The 14,926-nt window shown below is 36.5% G+C and overlaps 1 protein-coding gene across 3 annotated transcripts in view; it reads right to left on the bottom strand.

The window, feature by feature from the left end:
* Positions 1 to 13,338, bottom strand: part of TRAPPC10 (trafficking protein particle complex subunit 10) — a 96,176-nt gene extending 82,838 nt beyond the window's left edge. For 2 of the 3 annotated variants that reach the window (XM_051984876.1, XM_051984877.1), the window contains exon 1: positions 13,081 to 13,333. In XM_051984876.1, coding sequence (XP_051840836.1) covers positions 13,081 to 13,147 — 67 coding nt within the window. In that variant the 5' untranslated portion in view covers positions 13,148 to 13,333. Of the gene's footprint in view, positions 1 to 13,080 lie in introns of all 3 variants that reach the window. The other variant, XM_051984878.1, reaches the window with a different exon arrangement.
* Between the last annotated feature and the right edge of the window lie 1,588 nt (positions 13,339 to 14,926).

Here is a 14,926-nt window from a genome sequence, read left to right as displayed (position 1 = left end):
TGGAAAAGTACTTTCTTTATGTTTTTTTTTTTAAAAAAGTAATCGTTTACTTAAGTTTTAACATTAATTTAAAAATACCTGACATTTAATCAGTTTTAAAATGATTTATCACTGCCCTCCATTATAATTGAATAGAAATAGAAGATTATTTTTATGGAGTTTAGAGGCAAAATGGTATGATGGATCTAGAGTGCTGAGCTCAGAGTAAGGAAAGAATTAGGCTGAAATCCAACTTTCCCCCTTTAAGATTGTGTTGCAAAATAATGTTCTGAGCAGGCAGCCTTGATCTATTTCAAGTTAAGGAAGTCTAAGGTTTCACCATTATGTATAACCCTGGCTTGTGCATTCTAAACTAAGAAAAATATAGCCATCTATATTTTTATTTCTCTTACCATAAGTGAGTATTGTATTTTATCAAAGTTTTTTTCCCTTGCATCTATTGATAGCATCATATAGATATTTTAATTATGGATTTATCATGTTAAAGGAAAAATTAACCAACAATTCTAACTTTTAATGGAATGGGCTGCCTTCATATGGGTAGTAAGTTTCACTTAAAATCTTTAAGAAGTTGGATAACCACTTCTCAGGAATGTTGCAAAAGGGAACTGTGCTTTAAATAGAGCCCGGGCTATTTCCAACTTAGAAATCCTATGATTCTATTACATAAGATTATCTTCAATGGTTTTATATTAAGACATGTGGCTGTAACATTAGTAATGTCAAAATAAAACTCTTTTGGACTAAAAATTCCACTTTAACACCCTTAAGTTCTACTTAACTATGCTAATGCAGTATAATAGGGTACAGAATTTTATCTGGCAGATTCAGGCTGATTTTATATCTCCTTTACTTAACTGTGTGTGTGTGTGTGTGTGTGTGTGTGTGTGTGTGTGTGTGTATACACGCACGTGCATGCCTGTGCTTGTGCCTGTGCGTATTCCCCCTTTCCCCCGAGGCAATTGGGTTTAAGTGACTTGCCCAGGATCAAACAGCTAGGAATTGTTAAGTGTCTAAAGCCAGATTTGAACTCTGGTCCTACACACAGTATGAAGAGAATGATTTAATATAAGGAATGCAAGAATAGTTTAAGTGGAGTTGTTGATATTAGACCAATTTGGAAAATTATAAAGCAACTCCTTTTGTAACAAAAGCTGCCAAGCATACAGAAAGAGTTCAAGTATCTGGACTACATAAGATCCTGCTATAACTATTCAAAAAGAAGGCATATTTTGGAATATATTGTTTCAAAAGGCAAAAGGAAAGTTTGAAGCTAAGGATAAAAAGCTTAGAACTAAGAATAACTTAGTCTGAAAGACTGAGTATAATCCTAGAGAGATTATAAAAAGGGATTTTCAAGCATTCCTGATTAAAAACCAGAGCTAGGGAGAATCTTTGAAATGGAAATACACAGAGACCAAAAACTAGATGAGTAGATATATTTAAACAATCTGAAATACTCACATTCTACCAAGGGGAAAAGAGACAAGTATCCCTTTAGAACCTGTCTTCAAGGACTGATTTAAAATAAATGGAAAGCTTCCCACTTAATTAGAAGAGAAGGAATGGACTAAAGAATGAGGAAATTTACTATTCCTAACCACAATATTTGTTATATGGGAAAGCCTGGTTTTGTGAGGAAAATGAGAAAATAGAAATGAAAGAAAATAAGACTGTCAAAGAAATATATATTTTTTAAAATACACAGAGGTAGCAAAAAATTGGAAAAGGAGTGGATGCCCATCACTTGGGAAATGGCTGAACAAGCTGTAGTACATGAAGGTAATGGAATATTATTCTATAAAAAATGAACAAGCAGATTATAAAAAAGCCTGGAAAGATATACATGAATTGATGCTGAGTGAATCAAGCAGAACCAGGAATATATTGTACACAATAATAACATGATTCTATAGATGACCAGTGAATTTCCAATCTAACAGACATTCATAAAGTACCAGTTATTATACTAAGTCCCTTTTTTTAAAAAAAAGGAATATAAGAGAGGCAGCTAGGGAGCGCAGTGGATAGAGCACCAGCCCTAAAGTCAGGAGGATCTGAGTTTAAATTTGACTTCAGACACTTAACAATTCCTATATGTGTGACCCTGGGCAAGTCACTTGACCCCAACTGCTTCAGGGGAAAAAAAAGAGGAATGAAAGAGCAAGAAAAAACTGAAAAAGAAATGAGTATGAAAAGAAACTGGAGTGAAATGAGAGTTATAAAGGAAGAATTGGAAAAGAATTAAAAGCCTATTACAATATACCCAAATAGATAAGAGATCAAAGGGTATGAGCAAATATTTCTCAAAAGAAATGGCAAAGTATTTACAATCATATGAAATAATGCTCCGAATTACTAATAAGAGAAATCCAAATTAAAAAAAAAATCCTGAGGTTTCACTTTACACACTGCAAATTGGCAAAAATGACCCCAAAATGGCATTAGTGATGAAGGGGTTGTAGAAGGATAGGCATGCTAATATGGTATAACTATCATAAGAAGCAATTTGGAATCATGCAAATCAAATGTCCATACCCTTTGAACTAAAGACTCCATTACTGTGCTTATATCTAAGGAAACAATACTTAGAAAACCTTGACACGCTCAAAAATATTTATAGTAGAATATTTTGTGACAGCTAAGAATTAGAAATAAAACTCTCTTCATCAACTGGAGGGAACATAGCAACACCCTGTATATGAACTTCTTTGGTGGGACTACATGGGAAGGTACAAAAGTCGGAAATGAAGGGGGTGGACAGCATCTAGCAATGACATCCAATGAACACAAGGTGACTTCTGGGATCTCAGAAAGAGAAAAAGCTTCAAGGAAATGGATGAGGAGAGGGGAAACACTGAAAAGGAAGAAAGGAAAGAGGTGGGAGGGTTTCCATTAACAATTTTTCTTATGATTGAAGAGAAAAAGGGAATGAAGGGAGATGAGGACCTTACACTGGATGAGTTCAATTCTGGCTTCAGATACTTGACTGTGTGATTCTGGGCAAGTCACTTTACCTCAGTTTCTTCACCTTTAAAATGGGGATAATAATAGTATCTCCCTTCCAGGATTGTTTTGAGCATCAAATAAAATAATTACAAAGCACTTAGCATAGTCCCTGGCATATAATAAGCACTATACAAATTTTAGTTATTGTTATGTTTATTTTATATATAATTATAATATACATATAACATATATCTATAATATATGCAAATCATAGACATATATTATATTTATAGTTATTAACTATTACTAATAGGCATTGCTCCAGAAATGAGGCACAATGGAAAAGGGGAACCCATAAAGTGAGTTCTACAAAGCTAGTAGCACAAAATACCTAGAAGGGAGACCTCAGAATGGGTAACTTGGAGTTTTGGTAACATGAAGAATACATAGAAAAGAGAGAGACCAGATATATAAAAGACATAAATAAAAGAATAAGTTCATAATGGAAGAAAAATTAAATGAAGATGGCCTAGCTGTACCAGATCTAAAACTATATTATAAAGCAGTGGTCACCATACCATGTGGTATTGGCTAAGAAATAGACTAGTTGATCAGTGGAATAGGTTAGGTTCACAATAACTTTAATAATCTGTTTTTATGTGTTTGACAAACCCCAAAACCACAGCTTTTGGGATAAGAATTCACTGTTTGACAAAAACTTCTGAGAAAATTGTAAATTAGTATGGCAGAAATTAGGCATGGACCCACACCATACACCAAGATAAGATCAAAATGGGTTCATGATTTAAGCATAAAGAATGAGATTATATACCCTTTGATCCAGCAGTGTTTCTACTGGGTTTATATCCCAAAGAAATCTTAAAGAAGGGAAAGGGACCTGTATGTGCATGAATGTTTGTGGCAGGTCTCTTTGTAATGGCCAGAAACTGGAAACTGAGTGGATGCCCATCAGTTGGAGAATGGCTGAAAAAATTGTGGCATATGAATATTATGAAATATTATTGTTCAGTAAGAAATGACTAGCAGAAGGATTTCAGAAAGTCCTGGAGAGATTTACATAAACTGATGCTGAGTGAAATGAGCAGGACCAGAAGATCATTATATACTTCAACAACAATACTATACGAGGATCAATTCTGATGAACCTAGCTATCTTCATTAATGAGATGAACCAAATCGGTTCCAATAGAGCAGTAATGAACTGAACCAGCTACGCCCAGCAAAAGAACTCTGGGAGATGACTATGAACCATTATATAGAATTGCCAATCCCTCTATTTTTCTCGCCTGTATTTTTGATTTCTTTCACAGGTTAGTTCACTATTTCAAACTCCAATTCTTTTTGTACAGCAAAATAACTGTTAGGACATATATGCTTTAACATACTTAACATGTATTGGTCAACCTGCCATCTGGGGGAAGGGAATGAGGGGAAGGAGGGGAAAAACTGGAACAAAAGGTTTGGCAATTGTCAACGCTGTAAAATTACCTATGCATATAACTTGTAAATAAAAAGCTATAATTTAAAAAATTAAAAAAAAAAGAATGAGATTATAAATAAATTAGAAGAACACAGAATAGTTTACCTCTCAGATTTGTAGAGAAGAAAGGAATTTGTGACCAAAAAAGAACTAGAGATCATTACTGAACACAAAATAGAAAATTTTGATTATATCAAATTGAAAAACTTTTGCACAAACAAAAGTAATGCAGACAAGATTAGAAGGGAAACTATAAACTGGGTAAACATTTCTATAGTCAAAGGTTCTGATAAAGACCTCATTTCCAAAATATATAGAGAATTGACTCTAATTTATAAGAAATCAAGCCATTCTCTAATGGATAAATGGTCAAAGGATATTAACAGACAATTCTCAGATGAAGAAATTTTAACTATTTCTAGCCATATGAAAAAATGCTCCAAGTCATTATTAATCAGAGAAATGCAAATTAAAGACAACTCTGAGATACCACTATACACCTCTCAGATTGGCTAGGATGACAGGAAAAGATAATGCTGAATGTTGAAGGGGATGTGAGAAAACTGGGACACTGATACATTGTTGGTGGAATTGTGAATACATTCAGCCATTCTGGAGAGCATTTTGGAACTATGCTGAAAAAGTTATCAAACTGTGCATACCCTTTGATAAAGCAGTACCACTATTAAAGAAGGGAAAGAGACCTGTATGTGCAAAAATCTTTGTGGTAGCCCTTTTTGTAGTAGTTAGAAACTGGAAATTGAATGGATGCCCATCAATTGGAGAATGGTTGGGTAAATTGTGGTATATGAATGTTATAGAATATTATTGTTCTATAAGAAATGACCAGCAGGAAGATTTCAGAAAGGCCTGGAGAGACTTATCTGAACTGATGCTGAGTGAAATGAGCAGGACCAGGAAATCATTATGTACTTCAACAACAATACTATATGATGATCAATTCTGATGAACATGACTCTCTTCAACAATGAGATGAACCAAATCAGTTCCATTTTTCAATAATGAATAGAACCAGCTACAGCAAAAGAATTCTGGGAGATGACTATGAATCACTACATAGCATTTCCAATCCCTCTGTTTTAATCTGTTTGCATTTTTAATTTCTTTCTCAGGTTAATTTTACTTTATTTCAAAGTCCAATTTTTCTTGTGCAGCAAAATAACTGTATGGATATGTATACATATATTGTATTTAACATATACTTTAACATATTTAACATGTAGTGGTCTACCTGCCTTCTGGGCGGGGGAGGAGGGAAGGAAGGAGGGGAAAAGTTGGAACAGAGGTCTTGCAAGAGTCAATGCTGAAAAATTACCCATGCCATATATCTTGTAAATAAAAAGCTATTAAAAAAAAAAAAACCTATTGGGAATCTCTCTTTAATGTAATTCTGCATTGGATTTTTTCCATTACAGCAAACACCTTTGGCAAGCATGTAACTCCAATTTTATGTTTAATTTGATTTGTTAGAGAGACACTGGAGAGAATTACTTCTGTTAGTATATCTTCCATGTAAAATTGTGTATGTATAATATTAATTAATATATTACTTTAATATATGATAATGATTGAAATTAAATATCAGAATTTAAATATTATATATATATATATATATAAAAATATATATATAAATATATATATATATATATATAATGAGTTCAGAATAACCATTAAGAGAATATGGATAATAAAGAGTGAGAGAAATCTTTTTTTGGAAAAAGAAACACAAAAAAACTAAATAAAAAAACTAAAGGAAAGGGAGGTAAGTAAGATGCGATATCAAACAAAAAGAAGGGATCCCCAGTGAGATAATAAGAGTCAGTGTGAAGAGGGCCACCTTAAAAAAAAAAAATGTTAAAGTAGTTGAAGGAACATAATACTGTGTTTACAATAGGAACTTGAAACTGAAAAGCTTCTGTAGACATTAAAGCACCTATCAATAAGAAATGGTCAAAAAGGGGAAAAAAACCCACCCTTCTATCAAAACTTCTCTAAAAAAGGCTTCATATCCAAGACAAAACAATTAAAAAACAAATAAATTTAAGACTACTAGCCATTTCTCAAGAGATAAATGATCAAAGGATATGAACACACTGTTCTCAAAAGAATTTTGAAATATTCCCAACCATATTAAAAAAAAAATTGCTCCAAATCATTAATAAGAGAAATATAAATCAGTCTTCCAGACTCTTCACTTTAATCCTGAAAATTGACAAATATGACAAAAAAATGGCATCATTCAATATCGGAAAAAGGATGGACAATTAATATGTTGTTGGTAAAAATATGAAATGGCACAACCATGTTGGAAAACACTATGAAGTTATGAAAATGTTCATACCCTGAACAGATAGACAATTTTCAGATGAAAAAACTGAAACCATTTCTAGTCATATAAAAAGGTGCTCTAAATCACTACTGAACAGAGAAATGCAAATTAAGAAAACTCTAAGGTACCATTATATATCTTTCAGATTGGCTAAGATGAGAAGAAAAGATAATGAATGTTGGAAGAGATACAGAAAAACTGAGACATTAATACATTGTTGGTGGAATGGTGGAATTGTGAAATAGTCCGGCAATTCTGGAGAACAATTTGGAACTATGCCCAAAAGGCTAGCAAACTGTGCATACTCTTTGATCCAGCAGTGTTTCTACTGGGTCTGTATCTGAAACAGATCATAAAGGAGACAAAGGGACCCTCATGTGCAAAAATGTTTGTGGCAGCCCTTTTTGTGGTAGCAAGAAACTGGAAACTGAGTGGATGCCCATCAGTTGGAGAATGGCTGAATAACTTATGGTGTATGAATGTTATGGAATATTATTGTTCTATAAGAAATGATCAGCAGGATGATTTCAGAGAGGTCTGGATAGGTTTACATGAACTGATGCTGAGGGAAATGAGCAGAACCAGGAGATCATTGTACACAGCAACAGCAAGATGATCAATTCTGATAGACGTGGCTCTTTTCAACAATGAGATGATCCAGCCAGTTCCTATGATCTTGTGATGATGAGAACCATCTGTACCCAGAGAGAGGACTGAGGGAACCGAGTGTGAATCACAACATATAATTTTCACTTTTTTTCTTATGGTTTGCTTGAATTTTATTTTCTTTCTCATTTTCCCCCTTTTTATCTGATTTTTCTTGTGCAGCAAGATAAATGTATAAATATGAAAAATGGAAAGGAGGAGAGAGAAGGAATCAGTATAGAGGAATAGAGTCAGGAATGAGTCCCAGAAAAAGGGTACATGACTAGTCTTTGCACTTTCCCAAAAATGGGGAGTGGAGAACTGGGAAGACTCTGCTTATCAGGAAAAGGGGTTGAAGGGCCAAGTGTATTTCCAGGGTAAGAAAACTAGTTACTCTGTAATGTGTAATTTGCTAGGGACCAGAAATGCAGTCGTGTGTGTGTGTGTGTGTGTGTGTTATGTGTGTTTTCTCAGCAGTTGTTGAAGCTACAAATGGATAAGCTAAGAGGGAAGGAGAGGAAGGCTGGTGAAAGGTGTAAAAGGACAAAGTGAAATGTGTGTGTGTGTGTGTGTTTTCTCAGCACTTGCTGGGGTCACAACTGGATAAGCCAAGAATGGAGGAAGGGGCCTGCTGAAAAGAGGTATAAAAGGACAAGGTGAAATGTGACTTTCTGGCCTCTGGGAGAGAGCTGAATGTTGGGAGGGAAGAAGGCAAGAGGATGGGACAGCAAGAACCACTCCTGCCACTAGTGAAGCTGGGGAGCCTCTGTCACAGCCACTAGCCTTTCAATAACCAAGGAAATAACTTAGTATTATATAGTGGACAGGGGCCCTGGACTTGGAGTCAGAAAAAGCCTATTTCTTCTAAAGAGCCCTTTAGCCCTAAAAGGATTATCATCTCTAAATAGGTAACTCATAGGGATTTACTCAATCCTGAGGGTCAATCCTCCATCACCAGTTGCCCATTGGACATTTCAAACTGGATCCCAGAGACATCTTAAGCTCAATTTATCCCAAGCTGAACACATTATCTACTCTTACCCATTTATGCAACCTTTTCCTCTTTCAAACTTCGTTATTTTTGTCAAAGCCATTATTGATTTTTCTAGTCTCCCAAGTTCACAACTTTCATACTATCCTCAATTCTTCACTCTCCTTTACCATATAAATCCAATCAGATGCCCAAATTTGCTATTTTTATCTCAAACCACTCCACCAAGCTACATCTTGCTTCAGGACCCTTTTTCACCTCTTACCTAGATAATGGCAACTCCTAATTGGTCCTGGCCTCAATTTTCTCCCAACTCTAATCAATACTTCACCCTGTTGCTAAAGTAATTTTCCTTAAGCTCAGATCTGACCATGTGACTCTCCCTCTCAAAAATGCTATTGCTTCCAGGTCAAAATAAAGAACTACTTAAAATTTAAAGCCTTACAGTTGTCTCCAACATATCTTTATAGCCTTCCTAAACATTATTCCCTCACCTATAGTCAAAATAGGTCTTTCCTTTGCTGTTTACTCAAGACATTCCTTCTCACGTCTTTCTGTGCCTTTTCTCTGGCCATCCCCCGTACTTGAAATTCCCTCTTCCTTTACAGGAACCTCAAAGTTCTTCTATTCAGGACAAAGCACCATTTTCTGCACACCTCAAAACTGAAATAATGTATGAAAAAAATTCTATGTCATGAAAAGCCAGCATCTGTATTTCATACAACAGAAGGAGGAAATACACAAATTCCAAGGGAAAAGATAAATTGGCTAAAGTTTTTTTTTTTTTTTTTTAAAGAATTCTTTAATCTAAATTAAGAGGGCACTGGCACTGAAATGGATTTATGATTTTGAGTGAATGCTAGCAATAGAAATGTTTGTTTTGTCTTTTCTATGAGTCTGTGTTGATATCTATTCAATAAAAAAGGTGCTCATTTCTTAAATATACTGAAGGCAGTTTAAAAATTTTTCTTAAAAAAAGTGGAGGGGGGGAAAAACGTAATCTAAGGCTATTTTGTAATTAAAACAGCAGCCTGACAGGTTTTGTTTTCTTAACTTTTCTCTATAATTTGGAAAGGAGGAATTACCTCAGAAAAAGGTAAGGTTTTTTTAGAAGTGGCAAAATTTCATAATTTGGTTCTGAATGATTTGGCAAAATTTAGCTGTTCAGTAAATTAGAAGCAAAGTCATCTAAATGTAATGAGAATAGTACTCTATATTCATTTGTTAAAATTCTAAAGTATGAAACCAAACTGAAAGTATTTTGCATAGGCAAAAATGGAATATAGTCTATGAGGGAAGACAGCTAAGTATTGGAACATAAAGGAGACCAGATTCCTCAAAAACGTGTCACCAGAGCTTAGAAACATACCAGTCTAAAAAGAAACAAGAATGATTACTTTTAAATTCCATCATTAGCCCAGAGATGAACATGCCCCTCCCAGTCCAATTCTGCTGAGACACTAAAGAAAAAGAGATAGATGGAAAGCAAGAGTACAGGCCTGCCCCAGAAGGCACCAACCAAGAAGCCCTAGTCTAATGATAAAAGCAAAGACCTAGCCAATGATGAGCCAGAGGCACTGATTGAAGAAACCTAGTACAAAAGAAGCAGCTCTGGGGAGTTCCAGATAGTGTACCAAATGAGCAGCAGAACCACCACAGGCAAAGACCAGCCATGGGGATCTCCTAACCTGTGGAAGAAGAGGCCTTAAGCTTAATGGCAGGTACATGTATGTACATGTGTATACCTCTGTGTGTGTATATGTATGTATGTGTATATATATATGTATGTATGTATATATAAATATTTTCACACCTAATTGTAAATTTCTGGGTGGGGGAAAGAATGAGGAAAAAAGAATAAATTAAAAATTGTACAGATGAAAACAAAAGAAAACTAACTTGAAATCAAAGAAAAGATGGACTGCTCTAAACAAAATGTGGAGTATTTATTATATAGGCTCTTTTGAAATGGAAATTTATCATTTAATATTTTGAATCCTCCCTTATGTTATGTTGTGCATGTGACAAAATTTTGTTTATAAGTTTTAAACAAATAAATATTTAAGAAAAAAAAAAGGCTTAATGGCAGGGGGTGGTAAAACCAGGAAGCTCTTAGAATCTGATGGGGAGACAAACTCTTAAAACAGCACTTAGCACTGAAGCAGTTCACGAGTCCTTTGAAGGAAGGACCTAGTCTTGGTTACCATATTTAGGACGTGGTATTTCTACCTAAGTCATTAATTGAGAGAGCTTGACCCAAGAGTATTCTGCACTCTGGCCCCTTCTGGATACTTAGGCTGAAGAGATAAGCAAAACAAAAAAAAACTATAATGAGAAAATATCTGGGTTTGAAAGATAAAGCAGGGAATAAACTTGAGAAAGAACAAACCCACAAATCCAGATAAAGTCCCCACCAAAAAATGATGTCCTAGACACAAGGACTAAAAAGGATACAAGAAGAACTAAAATAAAAGATATAATAGAAGAATAGGTAGTAATAAATTTTTTAAAAAAGGCACTGAAAATTATCATCCAACAGACTGTAGAAAAACACTCAGGAAATGAAAATTAGAATGGGTCAAATAGAAAGTAATGGATTAATGAGTCAGTTATCAAGTCAATAAACCTACAAATCACTAGACACAGGGCTAAACAAAGAATATATAGAAAAATGGCAAATAACAGTCCTGATCCTATCTCAAGGGGAAGACAATAAGTAAACAAATATATACAACAATCTTTACAGGACAAATAGGAATTAAAAAGAAAAGGCACTAAAATTAAAAGGATTAAGAAGTATTCCTATAGCAGATAAGATTTTAGCTGGAACTTAAAGGAAGCCAGGAAAGCCAGTAGGAGATGAGAAGAACGAATATTCCAGACATGGGGGAGTAGTGGTAGAGAAAGCCTGGAGCCCAAGAGATGTTATTCAACATCATGTTTGTGGAACAGCAAGAAGGCCAATGCTCTGGATCAAAGAGGAGGCAGGAAATCAGGTATAAGAGACTGAAATGGAAGGGAGCTAAGTAATGAAGGACTTTAAATATCAAACAGATGATTTTGAGGCAATGGAGTATCCTTAGAGGTTACATAGTATAGGGGGGAAGGGAAGGATGAAGTTCAGATCTGTACTTTAGGAAAATCACTTTGGAAGGAAAAGGTAAGATGAAATGGAAAGAGACTTTAGGAAGGCAAGAGTCTACCAAGGAACTACTGCAATAACCTAGAAATGAGGTGAGAAGGGTTTACCCCAGAGTGGTGGCAGTGTCAGAGAGAAGGGAGCCTTACTGGAGAAATGTTGCAAAGGTGAAAACCTGGCAACAAAGAAGATAGAGGGATGAAAAAAGTGAGATATCGAGGATGATATCTACTGTTTGAGTCGGATTTGTGGTGATTGTATTACACTATTAGAAATATGGAAGACAACAGGGAGGAAGTAAAAAAAATAAGCTTTGTTCTTCATTGAAAGTCTTGGAAGAAAAAAATGGGAGGGACAAGGGGCTATACAGAGAAAGAAAAGAAGGAAATCATTATTGTATCAGAAAAGTACATAAAAAGAAAAGTATATAAGTATGAAGAAAGGAACAAAGGAAATTGGCATCCATGGATAAAGACTGAACACAATGACACACACTCACACTCGTAATAAAGATCACAGTATAGAAATTACATTCAAAAGAGAAGACAGGATCTTGGAGGAAGGTATGAGACATTAATAAGAATGTTACCTAGCACAGCTATAAAGGCTCAAGTTAGTGTTTTTAAAGTATTTAAATCCACCCCTATTGCATGAGTTTTATTCTCACAAAAAGCAGGCACTAATTTTAAAAAACTGTATCCTTCAGTTCCATATTCCTATTCTCTCCCTATACCTGACATAGTGAATTCAAAACTTAAATTTTTGAAAAATCATTGCAAGACTTCTATATAAATATATTAAGCAATGAAACTTGATTTCCTTTTGGTGTGCAGAAAGGTGATGTTTACAAACTGATGAGGTGAATTTAGCTCCACAATAATTTTCACTCTTTCTCTTCTATTTTTTAACCCTGGGTCTTAGACACTTAATAGATATTTAATTTCTGGGAAAGTCTTTACATCCTCTGCAAAACGAGGGCTCCTTCAAAAAGTTATTAAATGCATCTAAGCACGGAGAATAACAGTACATTTTATTTTCCTATGAAAGGACTCTCTTTAAAAGGCGCCTGAGAGAATGGGGTTCGTGACCTAGAGCAAGGTTCACACTTTTTTTTCCACCCAAAACATCTCTAGAGTTCGACTCTCCTCCTTGTAGTCCCAAAATAGGCCCACACCCCAGGGCTGAATGCTGGGGGTACCACAAGAATGCACTGTCTAGATCCCAGGGACACATGCAAACCCGACCTGTGGCTGCAGCACGGAATGGTCCCAGAAGCCAGCAGTGTTAAGGGTAGCGGGATACCCTTCTTCCCTCCCAGTCCCCCAACCCGAGCCGCAGAATAGGGTGCAGATTGGTGGGGACCAAGCAAGAGTCGACAACTTCCGGGAATGCCGCCCCTTACCCCTACCCGCCCCGGGGCGCTATCAAACAGCAACTGCAGCCCGAGTCTGCTTCTCCTCGGCCCCCAACTCAGGCCGCGGGTCGAGCTGGTCGGGGTCACTCACAGGTGACGATGGGCTTATTCTCCATGGTGTAGATCACAGGTCGGAGCGGCTCCTCCGGAGGCTCCATGAGCGACCAGCTTCACCAGCCACGGCTCGCCCCGCCGCTCTCCATGGGCAGGGCCCAGGCCTCGCTCGCCCGAGGCCGCCCCTTCCTCGTCCTTCTCTTCCTCCTTCTCCGGCTCTCACAGCACCGCCGTCCGGGGCCCACAAGCACAGCCCCACAACTGCCGCCGCCACCAGAGCGGCGGGCTCCCGGCCTCGGCCACTTCCGGCAATGTCTCCCGGAGCATTACCACTTCCGGGGACGAGGCTCGGCCGACTTCAAGGGGAGGAACTTCATTCCTTTCGTTTCCCCTCCCCCCAACCAAGTCGGGAGGGATGGGAGAGGGAGAGGAGGCTGGGGAGGAAACCGAGAGGAAATGACTGAGGGGAAGGAGGGACTGAGAGGCGGGAAGGCGTACGACGTTAGAGTGAAGACGTCAATAGAATCAAGGAATAGAAATTGTCCAAAAAGAAATCCAATGGTAAGGATAAAAAGTGATTGGAAAAGAAAAAAAAAAGAAAAAGAAGGAAAGAAGAAGGCTTAATGAGAGACTTTAAAGGCAGACGGGGGGGTGGAGGGGAGAGAAATGAAAGGGAAAGAGAAATGTATTTTTCTTCCCAATTAGGGTGAAGGCAAAGGGATTGAATGGGCTAATTCATCTTGGAGGGGCCACGCAGTCTTTATCAGATATTTTGAATTGGACCTGTAATTCAGATCACCACTAACCCCTAAGAATTTGTAAGTTCAGAGGCAAACCGACAAGCAGGGCAATTGAAAATAACATATTTAATTTATTATATAGTTTCTTAAAACAAAGAAATCCTCTATGCAATAAAAATGCACCACATGGAACACTTACCTGGAAATTGTCGGAACTCTTGTTGGAATCTGAACAATCATCTGAAAACCAGCTTTGGCTTGTTAATAGAATGCACAGAATAATAGAATCAACAAGCCTCATCTTCCTGACTACAACTCCAACCTCAGAAAATTACTAGCTGGTTGACATTGGCTCAGTCACGGAATCTTTTTTTGTTTCAGTTTAATGAGTTGGAAAAGGAAACAGCAAATTAGATTAGAATCTTTGCCAAGAAAACCTCTAAAACAAATGAAGGGTGGGTCAGAAAAGAAACAAATGAACAAAACCCAGTAGATATCAAATGCCCAGCTGTTTCTCTGAATCTCATTTCTCTTTCACTACTTTTCCCAAAAGTAGAGAGGATAAGTCCTAGCAAGATAAGAAGTGGAGGCAATAGTCCTGTCATTCTGATATTCATTTAAGTAGGCTGCCCTGAATGTGAGCATGACTACTTGCATCCATCTTATTGGTCAAAGAAGGTTAGTTAAAGTTTGAAAGTTGCATTACCTCATTCAATATAAATAAGCTGTTCCCATTGCTCCTAAATGTGAAAATGAGTACTTGCTCTTGTTGGTCAAGAAATACCAAAGTCTCAATAAATTCAATTCTCAACTGAAATGGACCTCTCTGATTCCTCAAAAATGTTTTAAGAAAGAAATCTTGCCTGCAACAATGGAGACATGCCTAAAATCCACTTACTCCATGAGTATTTTCACCTAAGAATTAAGAACTCGTGTTAGAGCATGAATAATGATTTAAAAAATCAGCGAGTCAGGGATTGCTAGATAGTGTAATGGATAGCACACAGGCCCTGAAGTCAGGAGGACCTGAGTTCAAATTTGACTTCAGATGTCTAAAGTTTATTAGCTTTGTGACTAGACAAATTATTTAACCCCAGTTGCCTTGCAAAAAAAAAAAAAAGTTTAAAAATCAGTAATTCTTAG

This window comes from Antechinus flavipes, chromosome 3 (assembly GCF_016432865.1).
Source record: "Antechinus flavipes isolate AdamAnt ecotype Samford, QLD, Australia chromosome 3, AdamAnt_v2, whole genome shotgun sequence".
NCBI lineage: Eukaryota > Metazoa > Chordata > Mammalia > Dasyuromorphia > Dasyuridae > Antechinus > Antechinus flavipes.
The sequence above is the reverse complement of the archived record's forward strand: the minus strand, read 5'-3'. Positions and strand labels throughout refer to the sequence as shown.